The following is a 17,660-nucleotide window of genomic DNA, read 5'->3' as shown; positions in this document are numbered from 1 at the left end:
AGTGATTTTTTTCTGTCCAACAATTACCCTGATGGTGCTGAGTGGTTTTCAAAATGTTGCAGCCTAGTTTTCCTTGATGCCCCTGACCAAAAGGGAAAACCAAGCTTTTCCAAGTGTGAAGACTTTTTCCCCTGTGGATTGATGCACTTCTCCTGTCTTATTTGTCATTGCTGTTTATTATAAGTGCATGTATTCATGAAATAATGGTAGATCTCCCATTTTCACCAATCAGACTTCTCTGCACAGGCTAAATCTCCACTGGTTGTGCTCACAAAGATCTGCCACCTCTGCCAGAGTGTCTGTGAGCTGGGACAGGGCAGGGACTGAGACAAGGCTGGATAGGGATGGGTGAGGAAGCTGGGACAGATTGATTCTGGTTTAGCAGTAAAAGGCAGCTTTTATATTGTGTATGTGCCTCTGCAGCCCCATGGTGGTTTCTGTCCAAGCGAGCAAATGAAAGTTCCTTCAGCCTGAAGTGCTGCTCTTGGTCATCCCAGCATGACCTCAGCAGGTGCTCGTGGTTACAGCATTGCACAGGGCATAACTTGAATTAAAACTCCTCCAAAAATTGCTGTTGGTCCCTCTGGGAAGGTAATAAACCCCTCAGGGAAACCTCCAGGCTTTGCCTGGAAAGATCCCTGCTGATGCTCCTCATCCTAGCTGATGGTGGAGGTGCAAGAGTTGTGCAAGAATTGCTTGTTGGGAGATGCTTGAAGCTCTTTGGGAAATGTTGAGGTGGCTGCAATTGGAGCACAGTTTGCTGGCAGGAGTAAGAACAATGAGCAAGAAAGTTCACAGATAATTTAGTTAACCCCTTAAAGAGGAGTTCCTTTAACTCAGATTTTGCTTGACACACCCCATGGTGTATAAAAAAATCAGTTCCTCATCTGTACCACCATCAGCACACCAAGCAGTACCTGCCCAAAATACTGGGTCAGCAGAAACCTTCCCCTGTTCAGTGGGAATGTGCAAAAATTAACTATGATTTTGCATTTGGCTGGTTAGAGCAGAGCAGGGGCAGGCTGTGCTTTTCTCTGGGAGCTGTAATTAGTTTATGCCTTTTTGCAGCAGAGGATGTGGGGTTGGGTTTTGCCTGTAATATGGAAAATTCTGCATGTAGTCCAGTAACATGTAAACTGTGCAATTTAATTGTATTTATTCTTGCTGAAAGCTATTGATGTGGTAGCCTATTGCTGAAATGCTGGGTTAGTAATTGATACTTTTAGCTATGGATATTCATTTTCAAAAAATACATTAAAATATCCCTTTAGTGGTTAAACAGCTTTCTCTTTCAGAGCTGTGCTGTTTCACAAAGATTCCTGGTGTTTAAAATGCCATCTGGATCCAATAATAGATCTCAGCTGGGAAGGAACTCTTGTGTTGCAGCAAACTTACACGCTCAAGAGCCCGAGGAAGTCCCATCCCTGCAGGATCCATAACACAGTCAACATTTTCCTCTGAAAAATCCATGGCAGTGCTGCTCCTTTGTAATGTGAGAGGCCACTGCTGAGCAGTGCAAGGCACCTGCTCCTTCCTAGGCCTGAGTGCACTTTATTCCACAGAATTTCTGCCACTTAAAGGAAAGAAAAAGAGCCCTTGGAACCAAAGAGCATTTTTTGAAAGATCCTTTTACTTCTGTACTAACTCTTCTTTAGTATACATATTAACAGTTGTCTTGAATAATGTAAATGCTTGTCCAAAAGAGAAGGAATTGCTGGGATGTGACATAATTATAGATCAAAATCAAAATCTGGCTCCCGCAGCAAGCTGATATCTGCTGCACTTGGGCCCTGAGACATGGCTGTATGTGACCAGAAACAAGGTTTGAACTTTTCTGCTGGCTCAGTGTCTCCCTTCAAGTCCACAATAAGGAAAATATAGAAAGGGCTACAAGATAAATGGAAAGAAATTGATTTTGTGTGTTTCTTGTATTCTCGGTGACTGTGGTTGCTGGCTGCCACTCCAGCTTCCCCCAGATTTCTTTTGTGGCTTTCAAAGTAGGTTCACATAAAGCACAAATTGTATCAAGCGGTCTAAAAGTTTTCTTCTGCATTGCAGCTCTTAAACCAGAAATCAGACAAATGTCTACAAATACCAATAGCTGCAGATGAGCTGCCCTTAGTGAGCAGAATCCATGTAATCCAGAATGTGGGAATTCCAATCAGTGTCACACGTGAACCAGGGTGAGGGCAGGAGCTGCAGAGTGCAGAGCTTGGCTGGGTTCTGATTCCCCCCAGGATTCACATGTTCAGCTGAGTGCTCTGCAGTTGTTTTCCAGGGTTCAGAGAGGTTTTTGTCTCATTTCTCTTCCACTCCCACACCCCTCTGCCTGGTGAGGATGAGAAATAGTCACTGCACTGTATTGCTCTCATTACTAGAGGGCCAGTTCAGCACTTTAATTAGAGAATCTCATTTTCTTAATTATGGAAGAAACTCAGAAGCTGTAGTAATAGGGGAAAATTTCAATTAATATATTTTTTTTAACTTGTACTCATTATTTTTCTGTGTTGAAATAGAATGGTTGAAATTGAGGTTGAGGTTTATGACCTGGTTATTCATATGTGTCATACTGTCTACAGAAAAAAAATTATTTCAGTCTCTCCAACTTCTTTTCCTTTAAAATTTTGCCATTTTATCTTTCCGCTTTTTGTTGTTGTTACACTAAAATGTTTTCTTTGACCCACCTGGTTTTATAAAAGGGAGCTTTTTAGTCTGGTAAAAAAACATGTGACCTTTTAAACACTGTATTGCAGGAAGAAATATCTGTATTTAAATATGAAAAAATGAAGTCTTCTAGTATTTCAAGAAGTTATAGCTTTGCAAAATATAAATAAACACGCCTTTTTTTTACCTTTGTGGAAGACTTTAAATGTGGATTTATGCTTTCATATGGAAATGGAAAATAGAAATGGAAAAATGGAAATGAGTGCTATGAGCCATATAATTGCCCTTCTGACACTGCATCACGTGCATGAATATTCTCTGATTTTTAAGTGGAAAATGTTGAAATTACAGTGAAATCCCTCATTTTTCCTAGAGCCTGCTAGATCCACAATTGCAGGAGCTTTTATCCTGTAGTGTTTTCAGCAGCAGTGGGTGCAATCCCATAAGGATGAATGTACCATGGAAGGAAGTTTCAAGAAAAAGAAAAAAAATATTTTCAGATGTTGCCTCATTCTGAGGTTGCCTTTATTGCAGTTTTTATTGAAGTCTGTCATTATGGGGCCTGAGTCACCTTTCCTAAGTAGAGACCAGCATTTGTATGACAGCCAGAAAAAGAAGGAGGATTCCAGTAAAATGAGTAAAAAACCCTTCTCAAGTCACTGATCCTTTGCAGTGCAAACTGTTTGGTTACATGGAGCTTTAGGCTGCACAAACTTAGCAGCTGGGTTTCTCTTTCTTTTGGATTCACCTTCACCAAGCTTGAGATCCCTATCAAAATGAGATGATGTTGATTTTTCCACCTCTGCCCTTGCCCTTCATTTACAAATGAATGCTGCTCATTCAGCAGCATTAGCTGCATTTATTTCATGATTGGGACATACACAAATAATAGTATAGAATCAGAGATGGGCTTGGGTTGGTACTTAAAGATCTTTTTATTTCACCTCCAGGCCATTTTCAGGTTGCTCCAAGCCCCATCCAACCTGGCCTTGGGGAGTCCACACCCAAAATTTATGAGTAACAATTCTGTTGGACCATATTCATTTGGCAGGAAAAGACAAACACCATCAGATGTAACTGAATACTGATCCAATAACTGTTTTCTGTTGCAGGGTGTCCCAGAGGATCTGTTGTTTTTTTATGACCATCTCCAGAAGGGTGGTGGAGTCTTTCGAGTGAACCATTGCCTCCTGCTCTACCGGTACCACCCCCAGGCTGCCACTCACTCTGTCCTAGAGTAAGCTGTGCTTTCCAGGAGAATTTCAATTTGGATTTATCTTGGATCATCAGCAGCAAAGATGGTGAAACTGCATTGGAGTTTTTAATTAGGATTTTTAATATGTAATAATATCATTCTCATGTTTTTTGACGTATGAACCATGATGTAAAACAAAAATTCCAAGTGTTGCGGCTTAATTGCAAAATCAACTGCCTCAAAATTTAAAAAGTAAACAGAAACTTGTAATACCAACAAAAACCATCTTTTGGAAAAAAAAAACGAACCAGACCAAAACCAAGCCTTTAATCTGATAATGTGCTGTCTTTACATATATTATTTTCTTATTTTAAAGGGTCTAAACCACCTAAATCAGATAATGAGGTTTGAAAAATCCCTGAGGATGTTTAGGAGTAATTATCTCAGGTGCTTCCTTGTGAGCTGCTTTTGTTGCCTGCTGCCTTTCCTGGGCTGCTCAGCCCCTAATGGAGGTGTTAAATTGCTGATTCCTCAACATGCTGCAAGCTGAGCCAAAGCTGTTCCCTTCTCTTATGCATTGACAGTAATAAAAAATTACATGGGTTTTACAGTCCTTTAGGAATCCCATGCCAGAATCACAGTGGTAATTAAGTAAACTGTTTTCTTACTGATTAATGATATGAGTACACTTTTCAGTCAGTCTTGTTTTTATGGCTTAGTAGAAATGACCAGCAAAAATGAACATTTCTGTGTACGTCTTTGTTCTCCATCCCTGTATTGCTGCACATAGTATAAAACAAATGAATCCCAAAAATAGCCCACTCATGGTTAATATCACTACAGATCTTCATAAATATGAATATCTATCTAAAATCATTTAACTATGGAAAGTATTTAAGTATGGAAAGGTTATTCAAGCAAATAGTACATATGATTTTGATTTTGCAAACAAGCATGAGATAAATTATTCTCCTTTTTATTCATGTTGAAATGTAAAGATTTCTCTTTTTTTCCTCTTTTACTGTGTGATCCTTCTGGCAGTTAGTGACCAACTTTCCAGCCACGCATTTTGGGACGCTAAAAACTCTTGGAAGCCTTTTGCTCCTATCTGTGGGAAAGCATCTAATTCTTGGAAATTAATTTGTTTTGAATTTACTGCAAGCTGTTGCTTATTGAGATCTCCAAGGCTGTGTGGCACAAGCACCCTGAATTACAGCATCCTGGGGGAATGTGGAAATGCTGTGAGCTCTATCAGATGTGCAGGGTGCCTGTCCAAATTGGCGCCTTCCTTGTCTCATTCTAAGAAATCAGGAGAGCTGCTCTTCCTCTTGGCTTCCTGCTGGCACTACTGGGGATGATGTTTGGTGTGGCTTTCCAAACAGGAGGTTGTGCAACAGCTCCTTGTCCTGGCTCATTCTCTTGTTTGTTGCCCGAGTTCTGAAGGGTTGCCCAGTGTTTGTGTCTGGAGACTGAAAGGAACGTTGAGCAAAAAGAGATTAATGGACTCATCACAAAGGTTTAAGTTTATAATCTAAATTGGGTCTTGCTTAATTTGCCTCTTGGTCATTCCACCTTATTTAATGCATGCTCTGGCTTCTCTAGAAGCCTTTTTCTTTATATGGTGTGTTTTGTTGAGCAGCTTTCTGTGGTGTTTTGCTTTTTGCCATTGGCCCAGGTCATCTTTAAATTTTGAGTTAGCCTAGACCTAGATTTGGAAGTAGTAACTCACCAGCCAAATTATTATCTTGTCTGAGATCAAAATGATGTTGCAGGAAAGTTGATTTTTTTTTTTTTTAACACTGGTTTCAGTCTTAAAAACCATAGCAGGCCATTTTTATACAAAGGTGCATCATTCATTCTTTCCAGTAAAGATATCAGTCACTTGTAGCCTGTGATGGTTTCAGTTTATGTGAGTGTCTTTCAGAACCTTCCAGGGGGAAAGAAGCCTCACTGCATTTTCAGACTTCCTAAAATATGTGTAAAACTGCTTGGCAAGTGATATTTGGTTCTTTTATTTTTTTACTTAGTACATATAATTGTAAACACTCGTGCTTTAGGTCATTTCCTATGATTAGTATCCTTCTGGAACACATATCTGGAGTTGAGAGTATCTGTGAAGCAGGAAACCAAATCTTATTTGCATTCTCCCTTACCCTGGAGGCGTCAGTCTGCATTATTAAATGTTTTGGGTGTGTGACAGAATCTGCATGAAGTTCAGTGTCTGTGTTTAGATTTCATTGGGTGCATGCACAAATATGAATGTTCTCATTGTCATTTCATCCAAAAAGTCTGTGATGGATACCTGCTGGATTTTGAGAAACTTCTCTCAGCTAGGAATTCACAGCACAAAATCCCACTTTTCATATCTCTTGGGTCTAAATCACTTTATTTGGTGTTGTAACCTAGGGTTGTGTGTACTCAGTGCTGCATGGCCACATTAAATTGATGTGAGACCATAGTAGAGTTTAGAGTGAGGAATACTGGAGTAAGAAAGCCTAATGTATAATAAAAACATGTTAAAATTCATAGATTATTATCTTGCCAAAGGGGAGAGAAAGGATCTGTATATAGAACAATACCTCACTGCGAGATGAAAGTGAGCTTGGATTGAGGTGAGCAATAAAAAATTGCACTTGTCTTTAGGTGGTGCAGCTCATGAAGACAGGTGGTTGGGGCATGCACTAATCCTTGGAGCAGTTTACAAGTTTTTAGTCAAGACAAATTTAATACATGTGGAAAAGAGGGTTTGTACTTTCTGTCCAAGATCTGAGCAATTCCCTCTTACACAGAAAAGGTGAAGTGCACCTTGAGTAATTTCAGTTCCCCTGTGCTCAGAATAAGCATGATGCTGCTCTGCAGGAATAAGCAGAATTACATAATCTAGTGAAAACATCTGGTTTCAGGCACTGGAAGCTTCCAGTGTCATCTGAGCGAAGAGGAACAGGCATCAGTGTGAAACACACATTTGGCTGTTTCAGAGGTGCTCTGAGGCCAGGTCTTGGATCTGTGGTGAGCACAGGAATGCCTCCTTCATTTCCTGCACAATCACACACGGCCAAAAATAGGCAGGAGAGAGGAATAACATACTCCTGTAGAGCTGAAATTAAGATGAGGTCAACTGCATTTTTATCTTCTATGCTTGCATTTGGCACTTCAATTAAACATGGAAACTAATGACCTCATTAGATTCTTGAAAAGTAAATGCCATTAACATTGATAGTCTCTGTCTCTCTTAATAAGCCTTTCATGAAAAATAGGCCACAATGCAAACCATGCCTCAGCTAATGACCCGTGACCTGAAGATGAACCCAGACATTAATAGAACCTATTAACAGTGTAAATGTAATAACTCAGTGGGACGATATAGTCCAGCAATTAATAAGTTCACATGAAGTTCAACAGAACAACAACGGCAAAAAAAAATCAGTTTATTCACCAGTATGGCCAAGGTTCAAACAGGATTTATTTCTGAATTTCCTGTGGATGGTAAGGGCCTTGAATTCTGCAGCAAAAGCTGTAAGGGATCTGCTTTTTCAGCTCTCACTGTGGTGATGAAGTTCTCTGGTTTATCGATCAGGTGAGATTCACCTCTCATCCAGAACTCTCTTACCCTGCCATCAATAAAAAGGCCCTGGAAGAGGATGCTCACTTGGGCAGCTCCTCTTCCTGCCTGGTGTTACCTGAGCACTGTGCAGGGCCAGCACAGGGAGAAAAGGTCAGATTTATGGATCTATAGGATTTCTGTGGATGGCAATCCGTGCCTAAAATTCAAGTACCGTTCAGGATATTGGGCTTGTATTTCTGCATTGCTCAAGTACTTGTCCATCTGTCTTTGCTCTGTGGATTCACTTATGTGGCCTCACTGGGGGAAGGGAGGGGAAAGGCAGTGCAACAATATGGCGAGGTTTGACTGAGCTCAGACATTAAATCATGTTGCTTTTATTGTCACATTATCTTTCATTTCAAAATAGGAGTAGAGCAGATGTTTCTTGACTCCTGTAGTCAGTCAGTAGGGTCACCACACATTTTTAACAGAGCTCCATTGTTGCATTACTTGGGTGGATGGTCTGGTAATAACTACTTGGGGCTGAGGAACACACGGTGTAGTCATTCTCACCCTCTGCATGAATACCCTCGTTTCACTCCTGCAGGATTTTGGCTCCTCTTCTTCCTCCCAGGCTCCATAACTGATGAGCATTGAGGGGCCAGGGCAAGTCAGATCTTAGGAAAGTTATGTGAGCCTCAAAAATGACATTTGGAGTAGAAATACTCCTAACATTTCTTTTACAAAGTTGTAACAAAATGAAAGGAATGGGGGAAATAATGTATTTCAAGATTTGGGGTCAAGAAAGAGCATTAGGATACGGGAACAAATTTGTACATTGAGAAGTATTTTGTCCCACCTTCTGGCTGAGGGAAATCTTGTGAACTGAATGCAGGCTTGGACATGGCACTAAAGGCTGCTGCAAATTGCTTACTCTAATCTTTTGTGAGATGGGTAGGAAAAGCTGTCTTGATTTGGAGTTGATGCAGAGTAATAATACCTCCTTGGTTTTGCTGGTGGCTGTGAATATGTAATAATGCATAATCTGAAAATAGCTGTGAGAATCATCTCTGAGTAGTGGTTTGTACAACTTCTGGATCGTTTCAGGCATTTTCTTTAATTACCCTTTGCACGTTGCTGCAGCTCCTGTCTGCTGCACCTGCACTGGCTGCTGAAGGATGGGAAAATGGCATTCCCTTATCCCTCCAGGCAGGAATCCCAGTTATCTCTTCTGGAAACATCAAAAAAAAAAAAAAAAAACAAGTGGCAACTTAGGTGAAGCGGAAACCTGAAGGGAATAACCGAAACTCTCTCCTCTGACACCTGTAAGCTCCCTTTGCCCCAGCCTGTGGGATTGTTTGTGCAGAGGGAGTTCCCACAAAGATGAAGCCTCTGAGTGTCACTCTAAATTCTCCCTCAGTTCTGTGTTGATCTGGTATCTCAGCTTGCACTGTTAAAAATATTTCAGGGTTAAGTCAAGACTTCAAAGTGTTTGATAGAACTTAATTTTTTCATTGAAAACACATGATATGGAGGTGTGAGTGCCACTGTGATATTTTATGAAAAATCCCTTTGCCAGGATTTTTCTCCTGAGAAGCCTCAGAAAAGAAATGTAAACAATAATTATCTGATTGCTTGGAATGTGGTTTGGAGGTTGCTTACCAACAGGTGCATCTTTGATTGGTTCCATGTGAATTGCTTTTAATTAATGACCAATCCCAGTCCAGCTTTGTTGGGACTCTGGTCAGTCACTGGTTTTTCTTATCATTCTTGTCTAGCCTTCTGATGTCTCCTTTCTCTTTCTTTAGTATAGCATTTTATATCATATCATATCATATCATATCATATCATATCAATCATATCATATCATATCATCCTTCTGAGAACTTGAAGTCAATTCTCATCTCTCACCTCGTCCTGGGACCCTCACAACACAACAATGTGAGCTTCTAATGCTTTTCTGTGGGCATTGTCATAAGAATGGCTCATAGTGATGCAAGTAAAACATCCCAACTGCTGGGTATACTGGCTTTGTTTTTACAACCCACAGCACATATTTAAGAAAGGTGTTTATTGTTGTTAAATGAAGCTGTCTGACAATATTCTTGTGGTTGAACAACAACACAATTAATTTGGAGTTTAATACCTTTCATTCCCTTTTATTTCAGAGTGCAGTTCTCTTACAAGCTTTCCCCACTTTCTTTTCTAGGATAACATTGATAGGTGAGATGAGTCAGTAAATCTCCTTAAATCTCCTTCAGTCTGAAATCTTCATGTGTGATTAACAACTCTGGGACTTGGTCTGATTGAATTTTACCTCAGTAGGGCACTGAAGGTCACATGGCCTAGACAGCAACCACAAACTGTCTGCAAGAACCAACACTGCTGTGCTGGGACCTCTATCTCCATGAAATAAAAACATCTTGTACAAGCCTGGAGGTAGATTGCAGTGTTTGCACTGCACCTAGAAATTAGTTACAAGTTCTTTTCATGCCTTGTAAGGCTGCCTGGTTTTTTACTTTAGTTTCCTTAATGTTGTAAACTCAAGTGGAAAAGAAACTTGCCAGTGCCACTCAAGCCAACAGAAGAGATTCTGAAGATCCTTTGGAATGTAATATGGTGTTATCCTTCTGAAGTCACATTTCAAAGGAAAATCACTTTTAAAAGCTTTCCATTTATGTGCAAAGCAATAATCTTCCTTTTTAGAAGCACGCAGAAATTCTAGTAAAGTGATCCTGGAAAAATACTTGACCTTCATATTTTGTTCCTTAAACTTTCCTTTGGGACTGCAGTATGCTCTCATGAACATGGAAAAAGGCAAGTGTCAAAGGATGCCAGCAGCAGTTAAAGCTTTGCAGCAGGAATGCATCTTGTGGTTGCATTAGAAGAGATTTTTGATCAAATCCAAAATTTTCTTTTTCCCCATTAGTTGAAATGCTGGTGCAGAGCCATCATCCTTGGAGCTGTGAGGAAATTTTATTTGTGCTCGAGGTCTTTTCCAAGTTATCAGAGCAGGATCAGTGATGAAGTGCTGAGCAGGATCTGGCTGTGCTGAAGTGAAGTGGGGTCACTGGGTCCTATGAGGGTTGTGTGGTCTTCAGAACAGAACTGGGGCTGTGAAGGAATGATGCAAATAAGAAAATGGAAAACTCCACTTGAAGTTTGCCTTAAATAAGGAGACACCACTGGGGGCTCATCAGAATTTCCTGGGAAAGAAAGTTACAGCTCAAGGTGCCTTGTTCAAGAGATGTATGTTGGGAAGTTTCATTTGTCAAATTGAGGAAATCAGTTTATTCTCTTTAGGAAACTGTTTGATAAGTCTGAGGTGGGTTCCTAGTTAATGAATATTAAATGAATGCTGGAAATAAAGTAGATGTTTTTAACAGCAGGCAGTTTTCTTTAATCCATGATAAATGTTGCAGTCTTAAATATTGCATTATAGGGTAGAACACACTTAAACATGAAAAAAGCTGTAGTTGTCCAAGTGGATTTGCCAGCTGGAAGAAGTGGACCATGAACAAACTGCTTTCCTTGACATTGTTTTCTCTTTCTGAGAACCTGTCTTGAACTTGTGGAAGATGTCAGCAGCTCTTCAGTGTCTAAGGCTGTAAACTGACCAAATGTTTTTTATCTGAGAACTTCCACAGAATTTCTTTTCTACATTTCGCTCAGAAATTTCCAATCTGATGTTCTGATGTGATTTTAATTTTTTTTTTGGTGTTGTATGAATCACTTTGGTCAGGTTTACCTGTAGGTGAGTGTGTACATGTGCACATAGTTCTATAATAATGCTAAAACAAAATCTGCCCTTTTTCCAACTCTCCAGGGAAACCATCTGGAATCACCGAGTCAGGTTCCTTGAGGACAGAGTCCTGAGCTCCTGGACATCATTCACCATTTGGAATGCTGGCAAGCAAGGCAAGAAGCTCTACAGAAGCTTGTCACCAGCTAATCAGAAAAAGGTGAGCTGGAAAGTGACATTTGTACAAACCCACTTCTTCTTCATATTCTTTTAATCTAACCCAGCAAATTCTCGTAAGATATTTTGTCCCCAAAGTACAAGGTTGATAGTTAATATAAATTTAGGCAATTCTCAATATTCTGTGTGATGTATTTCTTCTTTTAAAATGCCATGATATTTTATTTAGAGCTTATGGTGAGCAGGGAGAGCAAGAAAAGCACCATGTCCCTGCTAAGCACAGCAGTAGGTGAGACACAGCTGTAGTAGGCAGGTACTCAGGTGAGTAGAGAGCTCTTTATTCGGGTTGTGAACTCTTTATTTGGGTGCTGAACTGCCTTGTCCAGGGTCATCCACACCTGTGTAATATTTGCCCAGTTCCAAAGTGGATACTGGGCACGTCCCTGATCATTGAATCCCTTTGGAAAGGGACTGATTGCCATAAAGGATTTGATTGCCAAAAGAAAAGGGTTTGGTGTGGGCTGAAAGGGTGAGCAGAAACTGCTGGACATGGCTGTCCCATTCACAGTCAGCTGAAAATGCTGGGATTTGGCAGTGGCAGATATTTCTCAGGATAGATTTGTCCAAGAGTCTAAATACCTTATTTTTATAGCATTTTCTTGTGTGCAATAACTTTGTGTTAGATAAAGGCTTTAGGGCTAATGTCAAATGGCTGTTTCTTATAAAGAGCCACAGAACATTCATTTTATTGCTGCATGTGTTTTTCTTTTCTTAAGAATATGGATGGGAAGACAAAATGACAAATACATATAAAAACCTGATTAATGTTGTGGCCCTCAGACCACACACACATAAAAAAAATAGAAGACATTTGTATACACACAGTTAGAATTACTGAATAGGCATGGGAGTAAATGTACAAAGCAAAAACTGAACTGAATTTCCTGTTTGGTATTCCAGTGCCAATCCAGTGCCATCCCTCAGTCATTGCCATCATGTGGCAGTGGGTGAGATGGATGAAAAGATATTAAATTACTCAGTTGCTTTATTCAGAAAGGACAGACCTGTCCATTAAATATGATTTTTTATTTCTTGATTTATTATGACAGTTATATTCTGTATATTATTTCATTATTATATATAATAATCATAATGACAATTATCTTATATTTATATATATTAAAATCTAAAAAAGTATAAAGCCAACTAAAATTAAGTTTAGACAGAATATAGCTGTCTAAAGCTGTATATATATATATATGTATATAAGTTTAGGCTTCTGAGATTTAACCTATGCTTTGTTTGTCTGCATACTTTTATTGAGGTGCAGAATTTCACCACATGTCCTGACTGACTCTGGCTGCACTGTGGAGTCTCTGCAGGGTTGTTTTCTCAATTGGCACCAAGTACCTGCAGAAAATTTGGGATACAAACTCCTAGGATAAAAAAAAAGACCTCAAAAAAACCCTCCTACATAGATCGTGTATTATTTTTTAATTTTGAAACAAACCTGGACTGTACTAAATCCTCAGGAAGAGAATTAAATAATTTGAACTGTCAGGCTTAGGGTGTGTAAGAAAACATCTTTTTCAAGAAGAAAATAATGTTTCTAGTATTTTTAGAACCTGGTAAACAAAGCAATTGCATTTCTTCTGCTGACAGGGTCTTTGTGGGATGTTGAAAAGCCCAGCTCTGCCCCGTGCCAAAGAGAATTGTTTCTTAGAAAACAAAATTCAGGCAATTCCAGGAAGCAGCAGTCTGTCTATGTTCATACTCACTAACAAATTATTACTTTAGTTTGTTTGGGAAACAGTGTGAATGTGAGCTGTGGTTATGTTAAAAGAGAAAAGGACACCTCAGCAATTCTCCTTTTCCCTCAGCCATCTGTATACTGAATATTAAATGATGCTTTGTCTCCCAAGGAGTCAGGCAAAAATCCAAGGCTCAGGATTTTTGCTAAACAGCAACACACGAAAAAAATTATTCCACTAGTAGGTTTTTTTATGAATTAATTACCATGATCTCAGTATTCTTAGGGAAACTCTGCTTCCTGGCTGTCCCCTTCTTGATTCACACTGCTGACAGTGGTTCAGTATTAGCATTTCTGCAAGAATGAAGTCAAACAGGCCTTTTTTTGTTTAAAACACATCCGTTGTGTCTATAATTTGCAGCTGAAGATGGAAACCAAATGTTTTTTGGGATGCTCCATGTGCCTGGAGGGTTTCTGAGCTGTCTTGTCTGCTCTTTTATTCTCCATCAGACTTCAGCTAAAAGGAGAACTTGAGCATTAACATCTCGTGTCATTTCCGATGGCTGAAATTAGAGTTCCAGTGGCTCATGGAAAAGCAGGGGAAAGGCCCAAATAAGCATCAGCTCATTAGTGGGCTGGAAACAGTGCTTGTACACAGCCAGGCCATGCCATTCCTCTGTGACAACAGAAAAAGTCTTTTGAAGGCCCTTTTCCCTGGCTCATCGACCATTTAAAATCATCCATTGGGTTCCCTCTGCCTTTTTCCAAGGGCAGCATCACCAAACCTTGTGTTGCAGCTCTGATCCTTCAGCTCATCCCCACAGCCAAGAAATGTTCAAATTTTGCAGCATTTTAACCATTCTGAAAGTGTGTGAGTGGCACTGTCAGGGCCTGGAGTGGGGACATGGAAATCAAAGAAAAATGAATAAAGGGATAATAATGTTGCACCCACCTCTACAGTGGAATGGCAGTGTGAAAGCAAGTTAAAAGCCTCCAGAACAAGGAAAGAGATGAAATTTGAAAGTTTCACTTAAATCCAGGTTTAAAACATCCTAAAATGACATGGGGTAAATCAAGGCTTCATTTTGGGCTGTAGTGAACGCTTCTCGGCCAGGAAAACTCCCTGTTGTTTCCATGTGGGAGGAAGTGCTGTTTGCAAGCTCTGTTTTGCCAGCACAGAGCTGTGCACACCCAAAAGGTGCCTGGCACCACTCAGATTTCCTCTGCAGGGATGAGTCTCTGGCAGTGAGGTCCCACCTCTATGAAGGCAGGTGTGTGTTGTACATAACAAGGGAAATGTTTTATATCCAGTGTTTAGCAGTTGATTTTGCATGTTGGATTCTGGTGTTAAAATTCTCCATTGATTTTGTTGTGGGTATGTGCAAAAAGGGGAAGCTGCTGCTGTTTTCAGTGGAATGGTGTCTAAATGGAATAATGAAATTCATTCTTGGGATTTAAGGATACCCTCAGCTTCTGTCCTGGCTGTAGTGCCAAAGAGGTGAAATAAAAGCAGCTCCTGGTACAGAAAATCAGAAAATCACTCAGATTGTGGCTGGTGCTTGCTGGTTCCATGGCATGGCAGAAGCTGTTCATGCCCCTGTGTCTCTTGTCCTGTTTTTTCATTAGCTCTGTCTATGTGAACTTGCATTGTAATGCTTTCAGTTGCTTTGTTTTGACATGAGTGGCCAAAACTGGTTTTGCTTTTGCAGAGATGTATGTTAACATGCTCCTGAGGCTTTCTACAAGCTTCAATGAAAGACTTATAAATAGAAGAATTAACAGAGTTCACTAGAAGTTTAAAACAGATGGGAGATTGCACGAGATGGGGAGGGAATGCAGCAGGGAAGATCTCAGTAGGATTTTGCAGGTTGTCTCTGGATTTTGCTCAGTAGGATTTTGCAGGTTGTGTCTTTGGAGGTGACTCTGAGACACCGGCTGATGTTAGGAGGAAGGAGAAGTCCCAGTGTGCAGGTGACCATTTATTGGAAGGGTTTTCCAGTTTTCTGTCAAGTTCCACTCAGTTATTCACTCTCCCATGTGGAACTTGCCTCTCATGTCCTTCCAGACCTGAGAATGTGCTGATTTCAGGTTGTTGCTTTCTGTGAATGGCTGTTACAGACCACAGGTGAAAACAAAATCCTGTGAAGATCATTCACCATAAAAGGACATCATTAGGGTGATGAAACCTTTCAGTTTTTCCATGATGAAATCTGAGTGGAATGGGAAGTGTGAGCAAACACTGTCTGCAGTGCCCAACCAGTCACACAGGAAAAAACAATTAAATTGTTGTGCAATCCCAGCAGAGCTCCAGCAGGCAGGTACTCCCAGCTGCACCCCAGGGCTCCCTTCTGTCGCTGCTGCTCCTGCTGGGACCTGAGGAGGATCTGCTGCCTTTAATCTCCTTTCCCCAGGGAGGTCTGATAGCCCCAGCCTGGCCCTGCTGAGCCCCTGTGTTTATTAGGAAGAGCAGCCAGAAAAGGGCTTTTATCTTCCTCAAACGTGTCATCCCCTAGCAGAGGTTGTTTCTGAGTTGGTATCTTATCTTTTGAGCAATGTAAACTTTCTATTTGGAGGGAGAAGGCAATTTCTCCTTTTTCCCTTACACCGCTGTTAGTGGAAGTTGCAGTCCATATTTATAAAAATTACTTACAGTAGTTCCTTAGCTTGCCTGTAGCAGAGACCCAGCTCCTCCAGTTTTGAGCTGAGAGAATTAGCAGTGTTCTTTCCTTTGGAATTTTTGTAATTGTGCAGATTTTTATACATGTTTAAAACAAAAACATGTAATAATTCATATATTTTAGCAACACTGAAGCGTGATCTGAGGACTCAGTGTGTCATACTGCCAAAGAGTAATTTTGCTAAAAGGAGAGGCTGGAAAAAAGCAACTTGAGACTCCTTTATGGCTTTATAATTCATGATTTCTCATAGGGAGACAGGAGTTCATGTGTGGATATGTTCTTCATAAAAGCTACAAGAAAGGAGGCCATTAATGCAGGAAAATAAATAGGTGTCTCTGGGTTTATCTTGATAGTGTATAAAGTAAATAACTCCCATAAGCCTGATGCCCTGGCTTCTCCTTATAGGATAAACAACTGTGCCTAAGTCCTGTATTTAGACTCCAAACACAGCTTTGCTTTAATTGGAAAATAAATAGTGTGTGTCAGAAAAAGAGTTGCCTTACATTTTGGCCACCCACATGGTGTGCAGGCTGCAGAAAAATCACCCATTCAGGTCTGACCTGTTTTTTACTACTGTAAATACCAGGTCTAAGCTGCCTGAGCCCATTGGGAATTATACAGGGAAATACCTCAGTGATAACAAAAAGGGTTTGAGCTCTTTCCATCAAAAAGGGAAATTTGTCACAGACTCATCTGTGTTCTTTTTTTCACTGAGGGGTTTGTGGGGGGTGTTCTGGGGGCTGGGAAAGAGCAGAGTTTTCTACACCCAGAAATTGGAGTGATGGAGTGAGAGGGAGAGCTGGAATTAATGGCAATTTAGTGATACAAGGAGTGTCTTTGGAGAGAGACTGTTTACAAGGGGATGTAGTGACAGGACAAGGAGAAATGGTTTTAAACTGACAGAGATTGAGATTAGATATTGGGAAGAAATTGATTCCTGCTGAGAAGTCCAGGCACCACTCAGGGGTTTCTGTTAACTGGGTTAATAACACACTGAGGGTGAACAGTGAGACTTTCCAGCACAGATCTTGCAGCTGAATTCTCAGTTAGTGACAGAGAAATGTAAATAGAACTTCACTTCACCTTGTGTCATAAGTTTTGGTGGTTTATTTTGGTTTTTATTATCTATAAGAGCACAATCAGCTCCAAAAATAACTTCATTTATTGGACAGTAAATCAACATATTGTACTTTGTTCCTAGAACTCTCTTGGGTTGACATTGAAGGCATATCTTGCTAAATATTGTTTAATATGATCACAGCTTCCAGGACAGTAAAACACAAATGGTTTAACTGAGATTTGCTGAATATTAGTGAATTTTAAAGCGCAGAATGAAGAGAATACAGCTAGGGAACTCCTCTTCTCTTCTCTTCTCTTCTCTTCTCTTCTCTTCTCTTCTCTTCTCTTCTCTTCTCTTCTCTTCTCTTCTCTTCTCTTCTCTTCCTTCCTTCCTTCCCTTCCCTTCCCTTCCCTTCCCTTCCCTTCCCTTCCCTTCCCTTCCCTTTCTTCCCTTCCCTTCCCTTCCCTTCCCTTCCCTTCCCTTCCCTTCCTTCCCTTCCCTTCCCTTCCCTTCCCTTCCCTTCCCTTCCCTTCCCTTCCCTTCCCTTCCCTTCCCTTCCCTTCCCTTCCCTTCCCTTCCCTTCCCTTCCCTTCCCTTCCCTTCCCTTCCCTTCCCTTCCCTTCCCCTTTTCTCTTCCCACAGTGACTCGTACTGGTTCCCTTCATTTACACACACATTTATAAATCTCTGTGTGTGTACACATCCACACCACCTGATTTTGCAGCTACCCCAAAGCATTGCAGTGGGCATGGAAATGGGTTCAGGGATGTAAAGTGGATTAATCTGTGAGGGAGCTGCTTGTGTGTGTCCATCTAACCCAGCTGCACCAGCACAAACACCTTGTACAATC

General features: G+C 40.6%; 1 protein-coding gene across 10 annotated transcripts in view; it reads left to right on the top strand.

Moving 5' to 3' along the window:
* B3GNTL1 (UDP-GlcNAc:betaGal beta-1,3-N-acetylglucosaminyltransferase like 1) overlaps positions 1 to 17,660 on the top strand; it is a 107,513-nt gene that overhangs the window by 79,928 nt on the left and 9,925 nt on the right. For all 10 annotated transcript variants that reach the window (XM_064728164.1, XM_064728165.1, XM_064728167.1 and 7 more), the window contains 2 exons: positions 3,777 to 3,901; positions 11,230 to 11,365. In XM_064728164.1, coding sequence (XP_064584234.1) covers positions 3,777 to 3,901; positions 11,230 to 11,365 — 261 coding nt within the window. The remainder of the gene's footprint in view (positions 1 to 3,776; positions 3,902 to 11,229; positions 11,366 to 17,660) is intronic.

Source organism: Zonotrichia leucophrys, chromosome 18 (assembly GCF_028769735.1).
Source record: "Zonotrichia leucophrys gambelii isolate GWCS_2022_RI chromosome 18, RI_Zleu_2.0, whole genome shotgun sequence".
Taxonomy (NCBI): Eukaryota; Metazoa; Chordata; class Aves; order Passeriformes; family Passerellidae; genus Zonotrichia; species Zonotrichia leucophrys.
This window is presented reverse-complemented; position numbering and strand designations above follow the sequence as displayed.